The 24,341-nt window shown below is 41.1% G+C and overlaps 1 protein-coding gene across 1 annotated transcript in view; it reads right to left on the bottom strand.

Moving 5' to 3' along the window:
* Window positions 1-630: 630 nt before the first annotated feature.
* The window catches only part of LOC144661695 (uncharacterized), a 35,060-nt gene continuing 11,349 nt past the window's right edge, over window positions 631-24,341 (bottom strand). Inside the window, 24 exon segments of the mRNA XM_078522501.1 lie at window positions 631-1,958; window positions 2,579-2,845; window positions 3,858-3,960; window positions 4,148-4,174; window positions 4,753-4,878; window positions 5,730-5,872; window positions 5,971-6,035; window positions 7,094-7,221; window positions 7,852-7,977; window positions 8,649-8,771; window positions 9,435-9,557; window positions 10,232-10,360; window positions 11,718-11,837; window positions 13,522-13,647; window positions 14,527-14,652; window positions 15,226-15,351; window positions 16,104-16,625; window positions 17,226-17,465; window positions 18,332-18,910; window positions 19,786-20,027; window positions 20,615-21,183; window positions 21,484-21,621; window positions 22,525-22,698; window positions 23,542-23,660. Coding sequence (XP_078378627.1) covers window positions 2,581-2,845; window positions 3,858-3,960; window positions 4,148-4,174; window positions 4,753-4,878; window positions 5,730-5,872; window positions 5,971-6,035; window positions 7,094-7,221; window positions 7,852-7,977; window positions 8,649-8,771; window positions 9,435-9,557; window positions 10,232-10,360; window positions 11,718-11,837; window positions 13,522-13,647; window positions 14,527-14,652; window positions 15,226-15,351; window positions 16,104-16,625; window positions 17,226-17,465; window positions 18,332-18,910; window positions 19,786-20,027; window positions 20,615-21,183; window positions 21,484-21,621; window positions 22,525-22,698; window positions 23,542-23,660 — 4,439 coding nt within the window. The 3' untranslated portion in view covers window positions 631-1,958; window positions 2,579-2,580.

Genomic DNA, 24,341 nt, shown 5'->3' with positions numbered 1-24,341 from the left:
CCCTGGGGTCGAGGTTGAGCGAGAAGTGCGGTGGCCTTGTTTGAGACCTGGCTAGCGGGTTGGACTCTGCATCAAATGCTCAAGGGTTTGAGCCCTGGCAGAGATCATCGTGTTATAAGATGCTGTTTGGACAGTGCCTCTCAAGCGGGAGGGGCGTCTATAGGCAAACCACTGGTTTAGTCACAGGAGTATTAAACAACTATTCACCGAAGTGGAGGTGGCTAATGGTGGATATTTACTGAGCCGCGAAGCGGCGAGGTTAATATCCACTACTAGCCACCGACACTAAGGTGAATATTTGTTTAAGTATATTCTAAAACAGTGAGATAATATAGCCCAAAAAAATGGTTTTTGACTAGTTTTTCCCCTTCAAAGATTACAATTTTTTCGCGCGCGTTGCTCGGGGGTGAATAGCAAAGGATATTCCGAGGTTCAGTAGCCTTCAGCGCGTTCCAAAAGCACTATCCACTGTTTTAGTATATACTAAAAATAGATACCGGCAAACCGAGCAGAACTGTCAGGGAAAACGTACAAATTGGTAGGAGTTAAATTTACAATGGGCTAGCATCCCATACACGGGCAATAGGAATACTCCAAGCAACAGAAACAAGCTTCGGCCGTGAGAGCAACTTTGGTTCAAATACAGACTTTATTATATTTTCAGCACAATTGCGGGCAATTAGCACACATCAAATTGAGCTTAACAGAACAAAAACAACGCGTACAAATTGAGCTTTTTCCTACAAAACTACCACACTGCTTAAATGTAGCTTTCTTACAACAAATTTAAAAGTTTTATTTTGCAAAATAGCCATTAACAGTGCACCACGTTTATCGAGTCCAGGAAACAATTTCTGTTTTTGTGGCCATAGCATGAGAATGATATGGCCTTTATATAATGTAAAGGCAAACAAAAATTCGTACCAGAAATCATACAGGAGGATGCAAAAACCAGTGACCGGTTTCTTCAAACAAAACAACGCTGTATCAATATTACTAACACTGAACTGGACGAGAAGTGGGCACTCTAAGAAAAAAACAGTGATTACCTGTACTTAAAAAGACTACAAACCCCCTGAACCGGTCTACATTTTATAAAAATGTAGCTCCTTTCTGACAGTTTGTGTTTGTCATCTAAGGGTCCGTTCATTTTTTACGAGGAAGTGGGGGGGGGCTGGTATGATTTGAGGGGGGGGATGCGAAAAAATATGGCTTCAAAGGGGGGGCCAGGCAAAAAAATATGGTCAGTAAGGGGGGGTCACTGAAAATAATTATACTTTAAGTGCTGTAATAGGGGCTTCTGTATTAGTTAAAAGTCTTGCCAGAATGCCCAAAATAACATTCCTGTGGTTCTGAAAATTCAAATTTTCCCGGTCAAGGCAGTGTCAGCTTTATGGAGGAATGTACATGTAGTTTACCTGTTATTATTACTGAACAACTAATACATTCTTTAGTGATAACGCTTGATAAATTTTAATTTCACTTGAGTATTGTTTTTTTTTTGGGGGGGGGGGGGTCATCGAAAAGAAAATTGGATTTCGAGGGGGGGCAGGAAAAAATTTCCGATGAAGAAGGGGGGGTCATTATATATAACAGTGACTGTCTGTCAAATCCCACCAGCCCCCCCTACCCCATAAAAAATGAACGGTCCCTAAAACTGCGGTTTAACTGCGATATAAGTTCGGTGTGACTGTATAATTCAATGAAGCTTGTGCGCCCGCGATATAACTGCGGTGGAATCGACTGGTTTTTACCTCTATTTTAACGTAAATTGCAATCCTAGTGATGTTTTTTAACATACACTCGCTGTATTTTTTTCTCCTGCTAAAAAAATTGTAAAAAAAAATCAACTAAAAACGGAGAACGCTTTAACAGCCTAACTTCATCAAACTTGAAATCAAAATCTCCACTCAGCGAAGAGAGGTGATTGAAATGATAGCTGAATCATCGTGCGATTCCTGTGGAATATAGAAAAACACGAGTTATTACACAAAAATCTCGTTGTCGGATTGCGTCATTTTAAGTTTAGCTGTGTGTGTTACAAATCACTTGGGATTGAGTAAAGATTTATCAGTTACAAATTTTGATCCACTTGTCAATTTTCGGTTAAGAACGAATCATGATCACGACTTATGTCACGAGGATTTCGCAGATTTTTTATCTTAACTGTTCCGAAATTAGTGGTAGGCAACTTAAGCCATGAAAACATTGTCTTTAAACATCTCAAGAAAGACATAACCTTAATTTGCGGATAGAAATCAAGCTACGGCTATAATTATCGATTTTATGAAGACGCGTGGAAACAGATTGAAAAAAGTTTAGCCTTAATTTGTCAAATTCAATTTGGTGCGTTTCCACCCTAGCCGTCTGCAGCCAAAAGCGCTTGTTAACAGTTTCAGTGCTCTAATATAGCAGTTTTTAATAAAAATGGACCATTATTTTTAGGTTTCGAACGACACAAATATAAATTTTAGCTGTTCAGAAATCTGGAAAAATCCGTAATAAGGCCCCTTTAAGGGAAGATGAGCTTTCCTTTTCTCGTTCTGTATTCACTTGAATTTGTAGTTCATTTAGATACCTTTACTGGGCTGTTTCTTGCTGTAGCCCCGGGTTGTCGTAAAACGTATGCTTTGTTCCCACGGGTTGCGGGTCGGGATAGTCGTAATCCCCACTCGTGCGGGATCCCTGGTCCAAGGTCCCGTACATTGGCGCGGGATTGACATCGTAAGAGCCGGTCCGCACTCTCTTTTCTTTTCCGTCCTCAGGGAAATGCACGTCTGAATGGACGGAGCGCGAGGTCATGCGGTATGAGTGGTTTGGTTCCTGAAATTCTGCTTTGTAACGTCTGAAAATATACGAGAAAGTGTTTTGTTAGCATGCTTGCATTTAAGCCGTTTACAACCCCAATGCTAGGCTTACCATCAGCTAGCAAGAGGGTCAAAGATGGCTATAGCTCGGGTTTACAAGCAAAATTTCACCACAGGTAGGGTTATCCTCACCCGAGACATACCACTTGCGAACACTTTCAAAACGTTCGCGAAAAAAGAAGTTACCTTGTTGTCCTGAGCAGGCGAGTTGTTCCTAGCAGAGCAGTTTCAAGGCAGCTAGGGTTGCCTTGGGGCTAGGGTAAACCTAGCACTTTAGCTAGGATAACCTTAGTGCTAGAGTGACCCTAGCTTCCTTTATAAACACACTGAAATGTGCAAATGCTAAGGGCTAATTGTAAGTCCCCTTGCTAGGATGGTCCCGGCACTAGTGTTGCCCTTCTTGCTTCTGTTGTTATTTTGTGGTTTGCTTTATCGGGAGTTTCGTTATGTTGTAGTATGTTTTAGCGGTAGTGTCGTTTAATGGTGGCTCGCTATATCGAGATTGTCGTTATATTGCAGTTTTATATAACGGGGGTATTGTTATATTTTAAAAGTTACTATTTTAAGCGGCTACTAATTTTAGCGACCTTTTCTGAGCAAGATTTTAGCGACTATTTAATTTAGCGATTTTCGGGGAAAAAAGTAGTGATATCATGTAAACCAGTCTTGATGAACATATAGCTAATATGGAAATAAATGTTCAGTAAAAGGACAAATTTACTTAAAATTGAACGAACATTTGCATTGCCAGAAAGAAAAAAGTTACCGGAATCCATTTTTATGAGACTTTTTCAAGTCAACTATCTTTATTGGGGTGGGAGGGGGGCATTTATATTTAACGAGAATTAAATTTGACCGAGACAGATTTAAGCGAGCACCAAATTTAGTGATTTTCGCCCTACTCACTAATATATCGCTAAAATTAGTAGCCGCTGCAATCTTATGGGGGTTTCCCTTGCATATTTTTGCACTGTACTTTTGGCAACTTACTTTTGTCGTATGGAGCAACACACAACAATTATGATGAGGAGAACGAGGCCGCCAAAAACAGCACCAAGAATTATTGCTAATCTCTTCTTCCTGTCGTCGTCATCTAAAGAAAAAAAATTAAAAGTTTAAAAACTACCGGCACAAGTCGATAAAATCACTGCATCTTTGACTTGTAAATCAGAGAATACTTATATCTAGTAATTTAAAAGTATGTTAAAGCTGAGTCGCAAAAAGGCGGGCAAAAAGGCCGCGCCTTTTTATATTATACATCAAAACTGAACCAAACGTACCTGAGTCGGCAGGTTTCGGAGCAGCATCTGAAAACAAAGGAGTAAATATATATTATTAGCTTGTTAATTTTGCTACTTTCTCGATTAAATACAATTTTTTAAAGTACTGTTGTTCGTAGCCTCTACAATTTTCAGGTTATTATCAGCTCTCTGGCCCAAATTGGAGTCGTAAGCCAAGTCATAACCTCGACGGAAACGTAATCGGAATAATCAGAACGTTTTCATTTTCCACTGATTCCACTTATGACTCTGTCACTTATGATCCAGTGAAAACTAGATTGTCGGAGTCGCAAGCAGAAGCGGAAGAACAAACCAATCACAATGCTAGTTCTCAGGCCCTCCGAGTACTTCCTTTCTCCTCGCGACTCCAACAATCTGGTTCTTACTAGATCATATAAGCAACGGAGTTGTAATATAAGCGGAATCGGAAACTCTGCCTACGACTCCGTCGGTTTGACTAGATAGTCTCGTTCTGCGCTTCTGATTACGAGCCCCACCCAACTCCGTCGCTGGTAAAAAAAAAAAACAGTCTTAAAGCAGCCGCGCCTCCCAGAGATTTCTTTTGATCTGAAGTATTTTTATATCGTTAAGGTAGATTGTCTTACCGCAGGTTGTTGTTCCGTCACCTTGGTAACCGTCATTACACGTGCATTCAAATGATCCTGGTTTGTTGATGCACGTGGCATGCTCGTGACAGTTATGCGTTGCTTTGTCAGCGCACTCATCAAAATCTGAAGGATAAAAATAATAAAACATAAAAATTAATTAACACTCATTTTGTAACACAATGAGTAGCCACAGAATTTACAGAAAAGAGTAAATCTCATCTCATAGCGTTTCTCGTGTCGTCACCCCAGTTTTCAACCAGCGCCAAGAAAAATCTTACCGCGCACGCTTAGCTGGCGAGGTTTACTGTTTACTTGCATAAATGAACTAGCCCTTATTTGTGTAAGGTTTGCGGCATTGCAATAGATAGCCAATTTTCGTCTTTAGAATCAAGTACGCTTTTTATCTCCCGCGAGAATGGACCGAGCTCCCGTTAGGTCTTCATGAGGGAAATGTTTATACTCTAGGTGGGGGGGGGGGTGTGTTTCCCCCCCCCCCCCCCCCCCCCCCTATTTCCCCCTCTTTTTTTTTCTACCCCCCACCCACCGCGCCCCAAAAAAAACGGAAATCTAATCACAAACTACTCAGAATACCTTTGAGTCACGGATGCTCCCGTCATTTTGCATGAAAAAGTTATATATCACACGCAAGAGACAGTGGTTCATCGGGTATCCAAACACCGAGAAGAAAGTTGAAAATATGACGCGCAGCGGAGTATTTTTGACGAAATTCGAGGTGTTTGGATAGCGATAAAACACTGTCTCGAGTGTTTGATATATCTTCTCAATCGAACAAAAACTACGGAGTAAACAGAGAAAAAAATGGGGAAAAATTATGCTTTAAGACCGGGTATCAAAACCTCCTTCACGGTTATGTTTTTCTTTGTTTTAACTTGTTGAATTACCCCCTTTTCAAAAAAACAGGCGCTTAATCAATAAATACGTACTAATGAGTTTGAGAATCACTGATCACCAACCTGAAGCCTTGGCGCTTTGTGGATCGTAAGTTAAATTTCCCATCTGTCCTGAATTCTGAAGTTCGTTGTTCAATGTGTCTGGGGTTACATCAGTGGCATTTTCAGCAAAATTCAGGTCTACGTCGGCAACAACGCTTCCTTGCCTAAAAATATACACGAGATAAAATTTAATGAGCTCAGTGTAATCGTAAATTTATAGTTAAAGGACACAAAGAGAAGTTGTATGAGTGCCTTTTTGTACCGGAATGCTCGGACAATGGCTTCTAAGAATCCAGGTTTGCCTCTAGATCTGTAGAACTTATTGATCTGGAAAAAAGTAAAGAAAACTGTCTATAAGTCATGATTACTTATCAAAACTGTTTTATTGTGTTTTCTTGTTGCTAATGGATTTAGCGTTTAAAAAAAGAATGAATGGGTCTTGTTATAATTGGTCATTTCTTTGTTAGTTCGATATTTCGTTACTCGTTACTATATAGTTTGTCACTTTGTGATTCGTCGGTTCGCTGCTGGGGGGGTTCGCTGTATCGTCGTTTTATAGTTCGTCACTTCGTCAGTTCGTTGCGGTGTTGCTTCGCGGATTCGTTTATTCATCCGTCGGGCGGTTCGCTGTTCGGGAGGTTCAATCTATCGTCGGTTTATAGTTCGTCACTTCGTCATGTCTTTGCCGTGTTGCTTCGTGGATTCATTCGTTCGTTTGTCGGTTCGCTGCTCAAGAGGTTTGCTGTATCGTCGTTTTATAGGTTGTCACTTCGCCTGATCGTCCCTTCTTTGCTTCGTGAATTTGTTTGTTCATTCTTTGTTTTCCTCCTAGGCCGGGTTGTTCTAAGCACTATTAAGCGAATCCACGATTAGCACGGCAAATTTTAATTGCAGCGTTTTTTAACTTTTTAGTGAGGTTTTCTGTTTATATATTCTTCCTCCAGTTTTGACGTCGACTAATCTCAAACTCCACAAAACACAAGCAATAAAAACACTTTTGTACAAGAGAAATTGAAGCCGCAATCAACTTTTAATCCTGGGTTAGTGTTAAGCCTGGTTTTCACTAGCGTCGCAAGCACAAGCGAAAGAATAACATCTCTTATTTCACCGTGAAAACGGCTTCGACTCAAGCAAAAGCACAAGCGCATTGCAGTTTTATGCTTGTGCTTGTGCTAGGGGCAAGCACAAAAACTAGGATAAAAATTTGTCCTTTTTGCGCGATTGCGATTATGCTTGCGCTTGTGCAGGCTTTAATCATGTTAATCATGTTAATCATGTTAATCGACTTTCGAACAACCCGGCCCTGAACTGTACATGTAAAGAACAGATAGAGGGAGTAAGGGACCCCCTAGCGGCTAGTTAACTGTAATTTCGTATTCTCTAACCTGTTTCTCCACTCTTCTAGCCAGGAACCCAAACACTGCTGACTTTTTGTTGAGTAGCAACGGGTTCCATACAACGTCCTTGCCGTTCAGTTTTGTTAGCGTTAGACGGATAGCAAACACACGTGCACCTGTTAAAACAAAAGCCATACGTATTTTTAAGATCTATTAATAACGGTGGAAAGGTTGTCTTTACAAGTCGGGCCTAAGAACAGGCAAAGATGACTAAATAAACAAAAACATAAATAAATAAATAAATAAATAAATAAATAAATATATATATATATATATATAAATAATAAAAATAAGGAGAAAGGAAGGAAGGAAGGAACATCCTCAAAACGGACAATCTTGCTCATTTCAACACGTTTCTTTCCAATTCTGCTATCCAATTTGTACCACGATCATTTTTATGATAAATGGTTTTCAATCCTAGCTTTAAAAATTCGAAGGGCATCCCGGTTTCTCAAAATAGAGAGAGTTAAAGAGCGCCTACTACGCCATCGGATCCTTCAGGTTAGTTTCATTTCTATTGATTTCTCTCGGAGACGTACAAAAATAAGAAAACAGAAACAAATCTTAGTTACAGCTTGATACATATAGAAGTTTGCTCGGATCAATTTAGGTTTCTGGGAAACTGCTCACCTACCCCCCCCAAACCTAACATTAACCCTTACTTATCGCTTTGGGCAAAATGTTAGGTTTGGGGAGGGGTAGGTGAGCAGTTTCCCAGAAACCTAAATTGATCCGTGTGCTCTCACCTCGACATTTCTTCCCTGAGTAAAATGATGGAGCTGGACACAGGCACTGGTATGATCCAGGGATATTCTCACACACCCCATCTTTGCATTTTGATTCCTGACCGCTTATGGCACACTCGTCTTCATCTGAAACGTGACAGTATACACAAATTAGAATATCTGGCGTGACTCGTGTGACTTCGACGGGTGACGCATTCCCGTGTCTTTTCTGCTTTACGCAAAGTGCACTCGCTACTCGTAAATCCAGGTTTTACACAAAAACTCTTAAAGCGCCGGATGAAATCGCGTTTAATTCTCTTATCCCCTAAGAAATCATAGCCTATGAATTACGGTTAAGGTCATTGCCCTGTATTGCATCGCGCATCTTTACTGCGCAGAATTTTAAGCGTAATTAGCGCGCGCGCACATAAACAAAACGGCGGCTTTTTTCTATGTGGTTTAGACCGCGAGAGGAGTAAATTGTCCCTTTCTCGTAAACGAGTCTGGTGACCTATCAATTTTTTCTCATATTTTGAAAAATGAAAACAGATCAATTGCTATGTTTGAAAAATAAATTATCTCTAAAAACGTGTACTTTGCCAGTACTCGCAGAGGAATTATAAGGGAATTATATGGAATATACAAGGTCTTCCTGCTCCTAAACGAATGTGGTGACCCCCCTTTTTATTTCAAAATTAAAGTTCCCTTAAAGTTTGATTTAAAATCTATGTTCAGTTTTGTTTCGGGGCAATGACTTTAAAAATAAGGGGAGACGTTAAATACATGTTAACTGTGCGTCAAGCAATCGGCAGTATTACCTAAGCAGCTGGTTTTGTCTGACTGGAGCATGAATCCATCTTCACATGAACACTGGAATGAACCCTCGTTGTTTTCACAGACCTGGCTGCAGTTGTCGAGTCCAGAGTCACATTCATTCACGTCTGCCGAGAATAAGAAAAAAAGAACGTCCATTACCGCATAAGCCCCCTTCTATAACGTCTCTAATAGCTAATAAGTCTCTCTTTCCGAAGCAAGAGATTTGTTAATTCCCCTCTCTCTGTACCAGTATGGGCAAGAATTCACAAAATATACTTGCAAACTTCGGAAGAAATATTACGGGTACTTCATTGAACAAGAAAACGGAAAATATAGTCGCAAACTGATTCTGACGGCGTAAGAAGGCAAAGGGCCCAGCCCCTGAGGAAGGTTTGTATTGTAAACCGAAATATAGGTCAAAGCTTTTTCAATACATTTAGTTGTCTTATCCATTTTGTTTAGTTTTGACCGCTTACGCCGTCAGGATCAGTTTGCCGTCCATAATTTTCGTTTTAACTCATGCAGTTACTGATCCAGGTCTTCAAGAGATCCGACACCACTCATCGGTTTGTCGCTGTGATATTGCAGATTTTCATTATATTTGTTTCATTGAACAAAGTTAGGTATAAAAAGACAAAAGGTAAACTGATAACCTAATGGCATTTCGCTAATTAAATTAATACCCCCTCCCCCCACGCCTCTTTATTAAGTCCTGGGGATTCCGAGGGCCAAATGCATCAGCATACCCCCGCTCAAAACTTCACTAACTCCCCCCTGGTTCAATATACCTCTGCAAGTCTTTCCATCTTCGGTCAAGGCGTAGCCTGGATGGCAAGTGCAGTTGAAGCTGCCGTCAGTATTTAAACATCCTTGGCTACAGCCATGATTTCCATTCATACACTCGTTGATATCTGCAAATTAAAACAAACATACATTCAAATTTCTCCATATTCATTCCATCTGTTCATTCCAGAAAACTGGCGAAAATGCAATATATAGCTCCCATGTAGTTTGGGATCTGTATAATCATGACACAATTATTGTTATTATAACAAGACAGACCTAGGCGCAATATCTGAATAATACCGTGCGCCCACCCCTAAAATGGTGCAAAAGTAGAATCGCTGTCTATTTTTGCAACATTGTGCGCAAAACATTTTATTTTTTGTCCTTTCTATCTGTAGCATTGCACACAGTGGCGTGGCACAATTTTTCGCCACTTCATACACTAATCTAGCTATCTTATTTCTATTCCATGCCAAACAGGACTATCCCCAGTCAAGGTTTCATTCTTAGACTTATTTATCAGTCGCCAAATGTAGAAGTAAAGACATTGCATTTCATTCTTTTTGACTATTCGATGCGACAACAGTCGTTAATTCTCTTATGTGATTCTGTGTATCAGAACTAATTACCGCGTAAACAAAGTTGGGCGAAATATTGCAACGTGTGGCAACGTCGGCAAAAATTGTTGTGCGCAAACTTGATTGCTATTGAAACGTTGCAAAGTGTGTTCGGGCGTGGAGGTCAGTGAATGAGAAATTGTTAGTATTTTTCAGAAAATGTTTGGATTAGCTTACAGTACCTGCACATGTTTTCCCATCATTTGTAAGATTGTAGCCTTTATTACATAAACACGTGATTACTCCTGTTCTGTTGACGCAAGTTTGGGAACAGCCACCATTTGTCACGTCACACTCGCTTGCTTCCGCAACTGTAAAAGAAAGTTAAATTTTAATTTTATACAGGAAATGATACAGCAGATCACGAGATCTTTAAGGAAAGTGGTGAAAAATCTTGCAAATGAAAGGAAAACGAAATAATTTTGTTAACTTCTTGGATTCATTTCCGTTCAGAGAAGTCCCTGAACGTCCTTGACTGACGTCGCCATATTCCTCTCATTCTCGGACCCAAGCCAATTAGAGTCCGAACGAGACATGTGCAACTTATGGAAAACGCCGGAAAAAAATGAGCATTGTTAATTGCATGGAAATGAAAAAAAAGACACTTTCTTCCAAATTGCTCTGCAAGTTATGAAAACATCCAGCTTCTGTATTCTTATCAATGGAGACCTTTAGATTCATGTACGATTGCAACTGAGTACAATAGTGAGAAATTCAAAGGAGTGCGCGCGTGTGAACCAGTGTCATTTTGGCGGGAAAACGTGATATCCGTCATTTTGATTTGCTACGAGTTTATGCGAAATAGTCGTTGTGGCCATAACATCAAAACCAGCTCATAATTTGACAAACACTTTTGAAATCACGAAAACGCATTGCTATCCTGAAGCAACTCAACACTTTAAAATAGGTCGCTAAGTAAAGTCTGTGTCCGAACCAAGTGGCCCATACAGCCGGAGCTTATCCCGGTTTCCGTAGCATTAAGCGACTAAGAGTATTGCTTCTCCCCCCTGGATGGGATGCTAGCCCATCGCAGGCCGGGTTACCCCCCCACCCCCCCCCCCCCGCGGTAAATTCGCCGGTACCCATTTATACACCTGGGTGGAGAGAGGCACTCAGGGGAGAGTAAAGTGTCTTGCCCGAGAACACAACACAGCGCCCCGGCCAGGCCTCGAACCCAGGCCATTCGACTCGGAGTCGAGCGCGCTAACCATTAGGCCACCGCGCCACCTCCCACAGCATAGGTCGCTTACAAGGATAAAAATATAAGTCTCCAGGAACCCGTTTCTCGGAGGTCTCGAAAAGTTTTCGCACCCGGAAAGCCATAGCAAAATCTCAAACCTTATGATTACTGAGCTGACTTTTATTTTCGTATTTTTAATATGACAGAGGCTCTCTTCATACAAATTTTCCGGCCTATACACTTCTCCTAAAAATGGCTTTGCAGGTCCGAAAAGTTTCCGAGACTTCCAAGAAAAGCCCCCCCCCCCCCTGCATGATTTATATCTTTTCTCAGTAGTTCGATAAAAAAGAATACTTGCGATAAAAACTGTTACTTGTTTTCAAAATGGTATCTAAAAGGTCTCTAATAACATGAGTGAAAAAACCGACGTTTTAAACAAAGTAACCTCTTATTTGGTTTTGAACAGATTTAAATAAGTTAAATATTACCTTTACACGTGATGTTATCTGCATTCAGCTCCATTCCAGGTGGACATTCACATATGTAAGAGCCAATGCGATTTGTGCAGATACGTTCGCAATCATGGTTTCCTTCACATTCGTCTATATCTGAAAAACAGAATATCACTTAAGTACGTGGCTATTTAACAATTAGACGGCGAGCTCGAGGTTTCTATCGACTGATATTTGGCGAGGGGCGAAGACCCGAGCCAACTATCAAAAGCCGATAGAAACCCGGGGGGGGGGGCACTCAAAAAAGTTTTATACGGGGAGGCTCCGCCCCAAGCTCTTACCCCTTACCCTTTTATATACCATTTTGACAGAAATTGTACCCCTTTCGTATACCTTTTACTGAAAAAAGGTACCCCTTTCATATACCTGAAAAGATGTGACATAGCCTTAGAACAGGCCGTTTTCTTCTCATTTTTATGTAGCGCTTAATAAATTAAAATAATACAGCCATAAAGTGCGTCTGTTCGAAATATTTTAATTACAGGCCTTTTAAAAAACCTAAATGACGGATTTTCATACCCTTTCATATACCTAAACTTGTGAAATCGATACCCTTTTATATACCTGAAGCCTGAAAAAGGTACCCCTTTCGGGCGGAGCCTCCCCGTATAGGCCGTTATATGGAGTACCCCCCCCCCCCCGGGGATAGAAATCGACAGCGAGCCGTCTAATTGTTTTAGCATAACCCAGTGGCTGATCTATTAAACACAAAATATCACTTGAGTTGATGTTTTGAAGTATTTGTTGAAAAAATCCAGCGAAAAACTTAGCGCGCGCTCCGAGAGCCGTCAATTAGACGGCGAGCTCGAGGTTTCTATCGGCTGATAGTTGGCGAGGGGCGAAGCCCCGAGTCAACTATCAAAAGCCGGTAGAAACCGAGAGCGAGCCGTCTGATTGTGTTAGCATAACCCACTGACCGATCTATTAAACACAAAATATAGCTAGAGTTGATTTATTGAAGGTTTTGATTGATAAAATTCAGCGAAGACTAAGCGCGCGCTCCGAGAGCCTTCTATGGATCAATTGTAGGCACTTGTTTAGCCAATCAGATTGCGCGATTACCAATAGTAGGTCAGTGTGGTTATGCTAACGATCGATAGAAGGCACCTGCGTGGCCAATCAGATCGCGCGTTTCGCCAATAGACGGCCGCTGGGTTATGCTAAAGTCGCATAGAAGTACTCTTTAAGCCGCGAGCTTGATCAAAATTCGGCCTAAGGATATATGTACTCGTTTCGCACGTTATTAGAAGGGTATTTGCTGTTCGTGTGTCGGAGTCCCATTTTAAACTTTTTTTATCCAAAAAGGAAACTTTGAGCGTTCGCAATTAGGTTTTAAAACAGCGCATCAGTTAAAGGAGATTTATACATCCCACCCGGGTAATAAATGATTTTATGCATCTGGTTAGTGCCAGTCTCCCAGCAAGTAGTTGGGGGTTCTTCCGGGTCTTAGGGAATCCTATATTTAAGCAGATAATGCCAGGCTACTGTCCTCATTTCCAAAAATTCGTGCTCTCCACGCAGTACGCAATTTCCCACCCACTCTCTCTTGGTATTTTAGGTATTTTTTCAGGTACTCTCTCGCTTTCCTGGGAATGATTTTGATTGTTTAATGTTTTTCAGGGTAAAAAAATTCAATTGTTATAAAAAATAAACGGCCACCTTGGCGGCCAAAAAATGGCAAATGAAGTTTTTGCCAGTTCTTCCCAGCAAACCGCGCGCAGCCACTGCAATTTGTAGTAAATAAATCTCGAGTTTATACAATAACATCGAGCATAAATACCTTCACAGGTTTCATTGTTGCTGGCATCAAGTCGGAATCCAGCTTTACATGAACATTCAAATGATCCTGGCGTGTCACGACAACCTTGAGAACACAACGCCACTCCGTTTTCGCACTCTTTAATATCTACAGGGGGAAAATTCAAAATGAGCGCTAACGTCACTCAGATAAATTGATTCATTCTTTTATTTACTCATTTATCCACTAATTCATCCATCCATTCACTTATTTGGTCTTTCAGGCAGTCAATTATGCATTGTCTACTTTTGCAACATTACGCACAGTTATACAATAACCTAGAGAATTCTCGTGCGCTCATTGGTAGAGAACTATGGTCGACGAGAGTATTGACCATGAAAATGATGTAACCTGTAATACAACGCAAGGCAAAGTTCGGAAAACTTCGCCACTGTTCCAAAGTCAAAATCTGGCAAGTTGTGAAATTTCAACTGAAACATTTGGTCGAAATTTCCCACCCATTTGACTGCTTCAAGTGGAAAAACGTCGATCGTATGAGCTGTCACATCCGCGCGCAACTGCGCGCTGATTTTTCATCTAATTCACTGGTAAATTTCTATTGTAAAAAACAAATAGACCACGGAAATGACGCCATGAAATGTCCAAAACTTTGCAGTCAAACCACTCACCTAACGGCTCGTAATTCCACTTTCCACTGATTCCATACTTTCATTCAATCAGTCAGACAGTTAGTCACTCAGACTGTCAGTCAGTCAGTCAGTCAGCCGAGCAAGGCAGTCAGCCAGACAGTCAGTCAGTCAGTCAGACAGTCAGTCAGTCAATCAGCCAGACAGTCAGACAGTCAGACAGATAGTCAGACAGTCAATCAGTCAGTCAGTCAGCCAGCCAGTCAGTCAGTCAGTCAGTCAAGCAGTCAGTCAGTCAGTCAGTCAGTCAGTCAAGCAGTCAGTCAGTCAGTCGGTCAAATAGACCAACCGTCACTCAGTCAGTCAGACAGTCAGACAGTCAGTACAAGACGCTGCTTACCTGTGCAGTTTGTGGTCGGGTCACCTTCGAATCCAGGATTACACGTGCAGTTAAATGAACCTGGTGTGTTTGTACAGAATGCATTCTCCGTGCAGTTGTTACTACCATCTTGGCATTCATTTATTTCTGAAAAGGAATTACAATGATACCACAATATAATGACACCTATCTTAAGATGGGTGAGGTATGGTCTTTAACACACATCCAAGTAAATTACCCCGGGATTACCACGATATATTGGCACTTTGAGATGCTTTAATTAGGTTACATTAAAATGAATAGAAAAGGACCCTGAAATTATGAACTCCGGTATATCAAATTCCTCGTTATAATGAATGCAATTCGGAAGCCCAAAATGACTAAAAATCTTCCCCAATATATCGAATAAATGTCATGACGCGACTTCAGTTGAACGCGTCGACGTCACAGATCTGCAAGTATGAAAAACTTCAATCTTATAAAATCCCATTAGAACTGTAACATTAAACCAAATGCTGAGTGTTGCAATGTAATACTGTATAAGAAAAAATCGAAATGACGAAAATTTTGGCCGTTTTCCCAAAACTTCATCTAAACGAGATCTCGTTTATAACGAACTCCGTTTAAAGAACAAATTCTCCAGTCCCTTGGAAGGGTTTAATTTCCCCGTAGTAAACCATGTTTACTAACTGACGTCTATTCCTGTTACGCTAATGATACCTTCGCAGATTCTGCCGTCCTCTCGGGAAGTATAACCATCTTCGCACTCGCACCTAAAGCTTCCAAACGTGTTCACACAGGTCTGGTTGCAGCGACTAACATTTACATCTGCACACTCGTCGAATTCTGTGAAATACACAAAAGCGGAGTGGATATTAAACATCTGTTAGAAAGCGACAACTCCCTATTTCGAATTACAGTCGCCTCTCTTTTAATGGACACCTAGCCAGTGTAAAAGACGGACACCTGGTTATGGTCCCTGCCGTTTTTCAGTCATTTTATTGTAACTCAACCCTCTATAAGACAGACCCTCTCTAAAACAGACAGTTGAAGCCGGTCCCGACGGTTTCCTTCTAAGAGAGAGTTGTCTGTATCGAAATCGTCGAGCAAGACGCGAAAATACAAAAATAGACGTCTGCATGGCCGTCTTTTTTTCAGTTTTTTTTTCTCGATTTTCCTTGTTTGCCTAGCGATCTATGCGGCGAAAAACAAGGGAGCTGTAAGCCTAGAGAGTATACTTGTGTGTATATAGGCCTAATTCATGTATGTTGTAAATAAAATAGGGGCGTTCAATCTTAATCTCTTAATCTCAATGTTTGGCTTTATACGAATACGTTTAGGAGAAATAGACCTTTTTCGCTTGGGCGGTTTGTTTTCCCATTACAGACCACGTGATGTTCTCTAGAGAATTTTCCTTTTATCCACATAAAATCTATTCATTCATATACACGTGACTATTTTAAAATTTGAGAGTAAGAATTCTCAAGAGTATCATCACATGGTCTGTAATGGGGCAACAAAACGCTCAAGCGAAAAGGTCTATTAGTCGGTCATTAATTGTTGGAATATAAAGGGTTAACACGAAAGACAGCACTTACCGTAGCAGTTTTCTCCATCGCCGGTCAGTCCCGCGGGACATGGCCCGCATTGGAATCCGAACGGGTTCCTTGTGGTATTGCATGTTACGTTATCGTAGCACGGATCATCTGCGCATGCGTCATGCACTTCAATCTCGCAGAAAGTGCCTTCATATTCATCAGTGCAATTGCATCCGACGACACGGAACGCTCCGGTATTATCTCCTACAAACTCCGTAAAGTCGCATTCGCCATTGTTCTCACACTTGCACAAGTTAATGACAACCGGGAGTACCGTGGAGTCGTTCTTGGAGTCAGTCGCTACAAACTCCAAAGTCACATTCGTCGCGTTCACTGGTATCCACTCGAAATGGGCCCTGTTCTCAAGCATGGAAACGTTAAACATGGCTCCCTCAGGCAGATCATCAATTTCCAAAGTAATAGTATCGTTGTCTGGGTCAGAAGCTTCGATGTAAAATTCCGCCTTTTGGTTCAAAGTGACGTTGATTTCTGCTGGTCCCTTGATCTCTGGAGGCGTGTTTCCTGATTAAAGAAAGGAACAGTCCGCTTCTTTAGCATTGCCATATAAAGCGGTTTTCAGAAGTGCCATCTGAACCTTATACACAATGGCTTTGATTTTACGTTTCTACTGACGGTCTATTATTTGGTTAAGAAACTATGCACCACCTACTCAACCAAGCAGATACAAATCTTAACCAATCACGAAAGAAGAGTAAAAGTTGTTCGAGACGATAGTCGATAGTAGAGTTAATATCTCGTGCATGTGAATTCATTTGCGCTAGTGATTTGTATAGTGTTCAAACCCTTATTAGAGTGTGACCTACAATTCCGGGGGAAACTCCCATGTGAAAAGGACGGGATGCTCATCATCTCGTTTAGGAGTGTGAATTATTTAATTTTTAGCCGTCGAGGTCTCGTTAAGGGCTGTGCGTGAGGAAATAAAAAAAGCCATCCCGATACTGTTTTGGCGGTCTAGACCAGTCAGAGATGAAAAATGAACTCTTTTAGTGTTCAAAAAACAGTTAACCCATCTCCAGGGGATTTTTTCCGACAAGAATTCCTAATCAAATAGAAAACATTACAGTGTCTACAGTATCCTGCCCACTAGTACCACCTTCGTACCTAATTCATCCACGGCAGCCTGGTTGTCCTCTTCAAAACCTATGGTCTGCTTTCCAAGCTCCTCGTTTCCGGTCTGGAACACATCAAAGATGCACTCCCTATTGCCTCCGCACAGGGCTTGGATCTCTGGGGTCACAGCGGAGAGGTTAAGGAAGGAAGGTACAAAGCTATCATCAAATGACACGTTCTGCAGCATACAGCTCGACGATACGAACAGTCTCTCTTGGTACGGGACCTTCCCTGTTGGAAGAATGGAACAAAACGCAAGGTTACTTAGATTTTCCGCATCTCTATTGAAAATAACGCATCTGCTTTAATGGTTAATGATGTCCACGTTTTCGGCCAGGGGTGGGGAAGGGGGAAGAGGGTGGGAGGGAAACTCTAGTATGAAAGGGAATGGAATGCTTGCCAGAAATTTTAAACAAAAAAACTGAAAGGTAACTGAGTGAATCAATTTTGGAGGAATGGCTTGTCCCCTCAAAGGTGAATCAGGAAACCCTTCAATATACGCGCACAAATTTCCTATGTAGCTCTGAGACGTGCTAAGTGGCCCATGCCGGTGGAGCTTTTCTCGATTTCTACTCCCTCCTGAATGGGACGCTTGTCCATCGCGGGGTCACCCCCAGCATTACAAAAACAGTTTGGACGCAGGGAACCAAGCAACGAAGAATAAAACTACTTGGCTTATTTTCCTTAGATTATTGTACCTGGCCCTGAAGAAGACTAGCTCTGCTAGTTGAAATATTGGCCAATAAATTTTGCCCCACTGCCGTTATACAATAGACTGCTCGATCCGGAGTCCAGCGCACCAAGCATTAGCACGCCACGCCTCCCAGTGCTTATTAGCCTATACAGCTAATATTAATAATAATAATAACAATAATAATAATAATAATAATAATAATAATAATGATGATAATAGTAATAAAAATAATAATAATAGTACTTTTTTAATGAGAATGACATTAATTACTGATGGCTCAGTAGTTTACATAACTACTGACCTAAAACTAGAGTAAAACGTTACTACAAGCCTACGTGAAAAAAAAATATAACGAAGAATCGTAAAGAGTTATTTTCTTTGTTCGCATGCATGCGTAACTTACACTCTTGCCCGAGATGAAATATCTCTTCTTCCGTGGCGTTACTCGGTATCATCGTTCCATTGGGATACTGCAAGTCATCTGTCTTGATACCGTTAAATGTCCCTAGTAATCCCTCTGTGTTGTTCATCAAATCGTCTGGCGCGCTGACACTCAGCTGCAAGAGTCCTATGCCGGGTGTCACCTCGATCGAAAAGCCTGACGAGAAGGACACTACCACAGTATTGTTGTTGACGTCACTTCTCTCGATCGACATTCCGGTGAAGTCTAACCCTTCGTTAAAATCCTCGATGGTGTAGTTACGACATGAGTTGTCAAGGCCTGAGATAGTAATGCTCAGGTTGCCAGGGACCGCATCATCGTAGATTATCTGCCCACTGTCGCTATCGTTTGTCTTGAAAGCGAAAGCTGAGAACACAGTCGCGTTGGTCAGTTCGCCTTCGTTGTTAAGAGGGCGTTCTGTTCTTCCGTGGAAGTGAAGGAAGCTGTCTCGTGAACGAAGTAGAACATAATCGCCAAGGCCGTTAAAGGTGTACTGATAGCCATCCAGAGTAGAGATATGAGGATCTCCCCAGAACCAGGCTTAAAAGAAAATTACGAAATGAAATGTTAAATAAAATATAAACAAATTTTGGGATTAACACAAAAAGGATTACAAGACGCACTTTGCACCTTTTCTCTCCCCAAAAGCTTGAAAATTAAAAGTTTGTCAACCGAATTTTAAAGAAACTATGTCACCACATTGTAAGTTACTCTCAAATTAAAGCAACCTAAAATTACAAGTTTTTATTGCTAAGAACACTATAGTACACAGGCAGTACACAAGGAGGATGGTTATGAAAATAAGCTGCAACAACACTTAATGAGCTTTATTTGCATCGCCATCAAACGTTACAGCATTGCAACAACATAAAGTAATTAAGATGAAAAATGCTATACAAACAAATGCAAAAAAGAACAAAAAATAAAAACAAATAATTAACAAGTATCCTGCGAAATCGCGCGGAATATCGCTTGATACTTAGTCAACAAGGCCGTAGACCGAGTTGGATAAAATCAGACGATATTCTTCCGAAAAATTGAGCAGGATAATTGTTTTATTGTTCAACAAATTGTCAACGAAACACATTTTGCAGATGGAAAAATTTTACTTGTGCAGCGCTTTACAAGATTTCGGACGAATCTTTGCAACCTACGTATATCGTAGGATATCTGTTTTGTACGGATGACAGATAACGTTAACATTTTGACCATATACGGGCAGTATTTGTTGAATAATAACAAACAATAATCAAGCGTTTGACCCCAATAATTTGTCTCTAGTTTCAATACAAAACCATATAAACTGCACTACTGATATTTTTAGATGCCCCTCTTCTGAAGGCTTACAACTAAAATTCTGATTTCCACTATCAGGCTTAGGACTTAAACTCTACTATAAACTTTACTTCATTTACCTCTAGAAGGTCTTCTAAATGGTCGTCGGCGACGTCTCCGAGGACGGCACGACCTTCCACGACATCCACCCGCCACAAGCCGACACCAGCACGGCAGGGGAAACTCTGTTGCACTAGCAGCTTCGCTCAATGGTCGCTTCTGGTAGAACAGGGTGCATAGCTCTGACTCTCCTTCACTACAACAAGCTTCAAAAGGTTCGATGTCGCCTCTTTGTCTGTCGGCACCGTTTCTGTAGTGATATCTGTAGATTGAATAGAACGTGTGTTCAGACATTACAAACGCGCAGTAATCATCGTTAGGTGTTCTTGAGGAATTGCAACCTTCGTCGAAACAGAGGCGGCGGAACGTTTTTGAACGTGGGGGGGGGGGCTAAGACTGTCCTAAAAATACTCGGCAGGTTTTCATATTTGAAGCAACTTTTATTCCGTTCTAGCAACTTTTTGTTTTCTGAGTAGTTTCTTGCCCGAAGATTTCCGAAGATTCTGTGATTGTTGTTTGAAGACTTTACGAACGTTTCCGATCATTTTCGAAGTTTTCCGAAGATAAACGAAGTTCCCGAAGACTTCCAAGAAAGTTTCGAAGTTGTTTAAAATCAATCACGAGACGGAATGTTTTGACAAACCAATTTTACGCTGCGCTTGCGATATTTTCGGCACCAAAACAAGGGGGGCTGAGACCCCCAAATTTACAAATTTACTACAGCCCCCTGCCCCCCTGCTCCGCTACCTATGCGAAAGAGATCTAATTGAAAAGTACCCTCTCTTTCTCTCTAGCTAAACCTGAATTCGGCTATTTTTCTTTTTACGTTTTACATTTATCTAAACAAACCTGTAAGCTCTTCCAGCCTGTGGTGGCTCAGAAATAAACGCGTCTTTATCTTTTCCACCTTTAGAGTAACAGCATTGATGGCTTGCTCTGTATATACGTGTCGGAAATTTCAGCTCGTAGCAATAAATTTTCGAGCCTTTCCGGCCTTTTCTCCCTTTAGTGCTGACTTTCTTGTAACGGTTGTCGCGTTTTGCAGCTTTTCTTGTAGCAGGACAATCGTTTAACTCCGCTAGCCACGAGTCCGGGTCGGGTTCCTCGTTGTACCAATTCATGCATTTTTGTTCGTTAGTCAGGACTATAGGCTCGTCTGGCGTGTTAAGAGACTTGCAGAAGTAACCGGTCGTGTTGATTCCGTTGACGGGGTCTTCAAATAACTTGGTATCGATTTCAAAAATCTTTTCACCGAAAGAGTCTTTTTCTTCGTAGTAATACTTCTTGCTCTTAGTGGCGTATCCGACGGCACATTTTCGTTGAAGTCTACTGTTCCAGTTCATTCCGCCGTCCTCGTAACTGTAGATCACATATGAAGCTGTTCCGTTTGTAATAAGAACGGCTTGATAAGTGCTTTGCTGAAAAAAAAAGCAACACTGAGTATTAAGACGGAATTTATCAAGGAATCGAGTCGTAATAATTATAGCTGGACAGAAATCGAGTACCAGAATAATTTAAATCTTACTGCGTTTTTTTCTACCTTTTTTAAAAGCTTAAGATGTGAGTAATTATCCTCGAAAACACAAACAATAATTTGTTATCAAAACCTGAGAAAATAATATTTTGGCAAAAACACGGAATCTGTAGTTCATTAATGTCTATTCCTTAAAACGAATAATTTTAAGAGCTTGGAAATTCATTTAATTATCATCAAATACCTCTTCTGAGTATGGATTGAAGAAGAAAAATCTGGCGTACGGCGATACTCTTTCCCACGTGACCACAAGCATCCATGTGGCGTGAAATTCGTCCAGTCCTGAACAGTTCTTCAGAAGAGCTGTTGTGTTGTCTAGTTGCTGTATAAAGTAAAAAAAAAATCAGAAAAGTAAAGCCTGCTGTCGAGCCAAGTGGCTCATTAGGCTGGAGTGTATCCCGGTTTCTGTAGCATTAAGCGACTAGGAGTATTTCCACTCTCCCCTGTATGGGATGCTAGTCTATCGCAGGGTCACTCCCGGCAGTAAATTCGCCGGTACCCATTTATACACCTTCGTGGAGAGAGGCACTATGAGAGTAAATTGTCTTGCCTAAGAACACAACACATGCACAGTGACCCCGGCTAGGTCTCGAACCCGGACCGCTCGATCCAGAGTCCAGCGCGCTAACCATTAGGCCACCGCGCCTCCCACAAAAAAGCATCAGACATGTAATCAATTGATAGAAAATCAAAGTCCAGCAAAGTCGATAAAATTTAAAAGAATGTAGTAGCTTATTTATGACAGAAGGTATTTATAGACGGTGTTGTTAAATACGTTTTGGCCTTGATGCACAAGAAACACGCGTGCTCCGAGGGCAGAAAATCAATCGCTGTAATTAAACAAATACGCACGATGGTCAGAAAATCATTGTTTTAAAATCCGTCATTCGTACATAACAGATATCTTGAGATATACGTACGTTGCAAAGATTTGTTCAAAGTCTTGCAAATCGCGGAACTGAACCACAATTTTTCTAGCTGTAAAATGCATTTTGTTGCATTTCGTTGTTTCGTTTAGAAAGTTTTCCATAGGTTCGAAAATGTCATATTTCGTAATGTTGAGTAGAAGTCCCATTCGAGCGTAAACTCCTGAAACGTTCAGGCTGAATTCAGGCAAATCTCAATAAGTGTCTAAAGACAAAGTAAGTTTATGAAATAAAAGGACACATAAATGTAGGGATACCATTAAGTAGCTATAATCATAAGCAAGACCGCATGGCAATACCTCTATAAACTCGGGCGTGCTACGATCCACGACCTGGTACGTGATTTCGGTGTACCGAGTTACATCTGTGTTGGCCCAAAACACGGCAAGAACATCCTTCTTCAGATCCTTGAGTTTCTTGGGTTCGGCACGATAATATTTCTTGCCAAATGAGATCATTCCATTAATGCTGATCTGAAAGCAATGAATATTTCATGAGTAAAATAAGCTATTTTTGCCAATGATGTTATTCCTTTCTCCCACATGCACACTCGTTCAATCCAAAAAATTTCGATTTGCTTTGGAAAATCTTGGGAAATCTCCGGAGTTTTTCGGTAATCTTCGGTAATCTTCGGCATGGGAGTCACTTGATCAAACTCGGAACGTCCATTCTAAATGGATGGTCTCCAAGTTGAAATTTGAATGCATTAGGAAATATAAAATGTGAAATCACCACAGTTATACATCCTTTTGATTTGCGTCTCGAGAATTTTGAGAAACTGGTAAAAACGAAAATGGCTAAATTTTACAAGCTGAACAGTGTGTGCTTGACTGAATTTTGTGAGCGTTTTATCACCAAGACGTTTGGCCACTTATAAGCCCCTGATGGGAATCGAACCCATGGCCTCCCAGATACCGGTTAGGCGCTCTAACCAACTGAGCTACGAGAGACTCGTGGTGAGCTGTCATTGTTGAACAATTCATCTTCATTATTTATCGCCGAGCTTAAAAAAAATTACCATCTTTATTTTTTACAACACACTTGATGATTTCGACATTGCTGATCCTAGCAGTGCAGGACGCGTGTCACATATCAACCTAGTAAATGGCCCAGCTCACCACAAATCTCTCGTAGCTCGGTTGGTTACTGAGAGCGGCCAACCGGTATCTGGGAGGCCATGGGTTCGATTCCCGTCGGGGACTCAGATTTTTGTCTTTTTCCCATGTTCGTGCCATTGTTGAACAATTCATTTCATTATTTATCACCGAGCTTTAAAAAAATCTTCCACCTGATCTTTATTATTGACCAATACTTACATAAATTTTCTTGTGAAGTTTACCGAAGTAAGGAAATCCGCTGGGACAGTCAACACGTGTATACCTTTTAGAAGTTATCTTACGAAGCCATTTCAACAGAAGGTAAACAAATCGCTTAGCTGTTGAGAAAATAACAAGAAAGAACACAGATTACTACTTACAGGGTGCAGCAGTAGAGCAGGGGCGGATCCATGCAGGATTTCAAAAGGGGGGGGGGGTGGATGGCAGACCATTAGGGCCTAACCCTAACCCTAACCCTAACCCTAAGTGGCGGCAGACGGCGAAACGTGGCGTAACAACAACCAGACATGAGCGAGAGCTAATTTTTCTTTCTTTATTTATTTTCTATTTCAAAAAAAGTGACATTTCGAATTTTTTTTTACTGAAAAATGGGGGGTGGATATCCTCCCTATCCACCCCCCCTGTATCCGCCCCTGTAGAGGTAGTCCACAAGTTCTCTCAACAATTACACTTAACCTTTGCGGTTTGACCCCCGGGGGGGCACCCTGTATATTTTTTGGTGGGGGTGTGCCGCTGGGAATTTGAAGCCCTTACCCTATACCAGACCATGTTCAGCTGATTTTTGCAACCCTATACTAGACTAGACACCGAAAATCCCTACCCTATCCCAGACTTGCATTTATATAGAACTGTATCACTGTCAGTGTTTTAATGGAAAACCATCTGTCAAGAACGATGCCAGGATCATGATGATTTTATTTACGTTTAGGAAAGCCTCTTTCTCTTCCGAGTTTCTATTCCTATTCTGGACTTAATTCGTTATACCACCGATCAGTTTC

Source organism: Oculina patagonica, chromosome 7 (genome assembly GCF_052425735.1).
Source record: "Oculina patagonica isolate OP01 chromosome 7, crgOcupat, whole genome shotgun sequence".
Taxonomy (NCBI): Eukaryota; Metazoa; Cnidaria; class Anthozoa; order Scleractinia; family Oculinidae; genus Oculina; species Oculina patagonica.
Note: the sequence above shows the minus strand (reverse complement) of the source record. Positions and strands in the feature narration are given on the sequence as shown.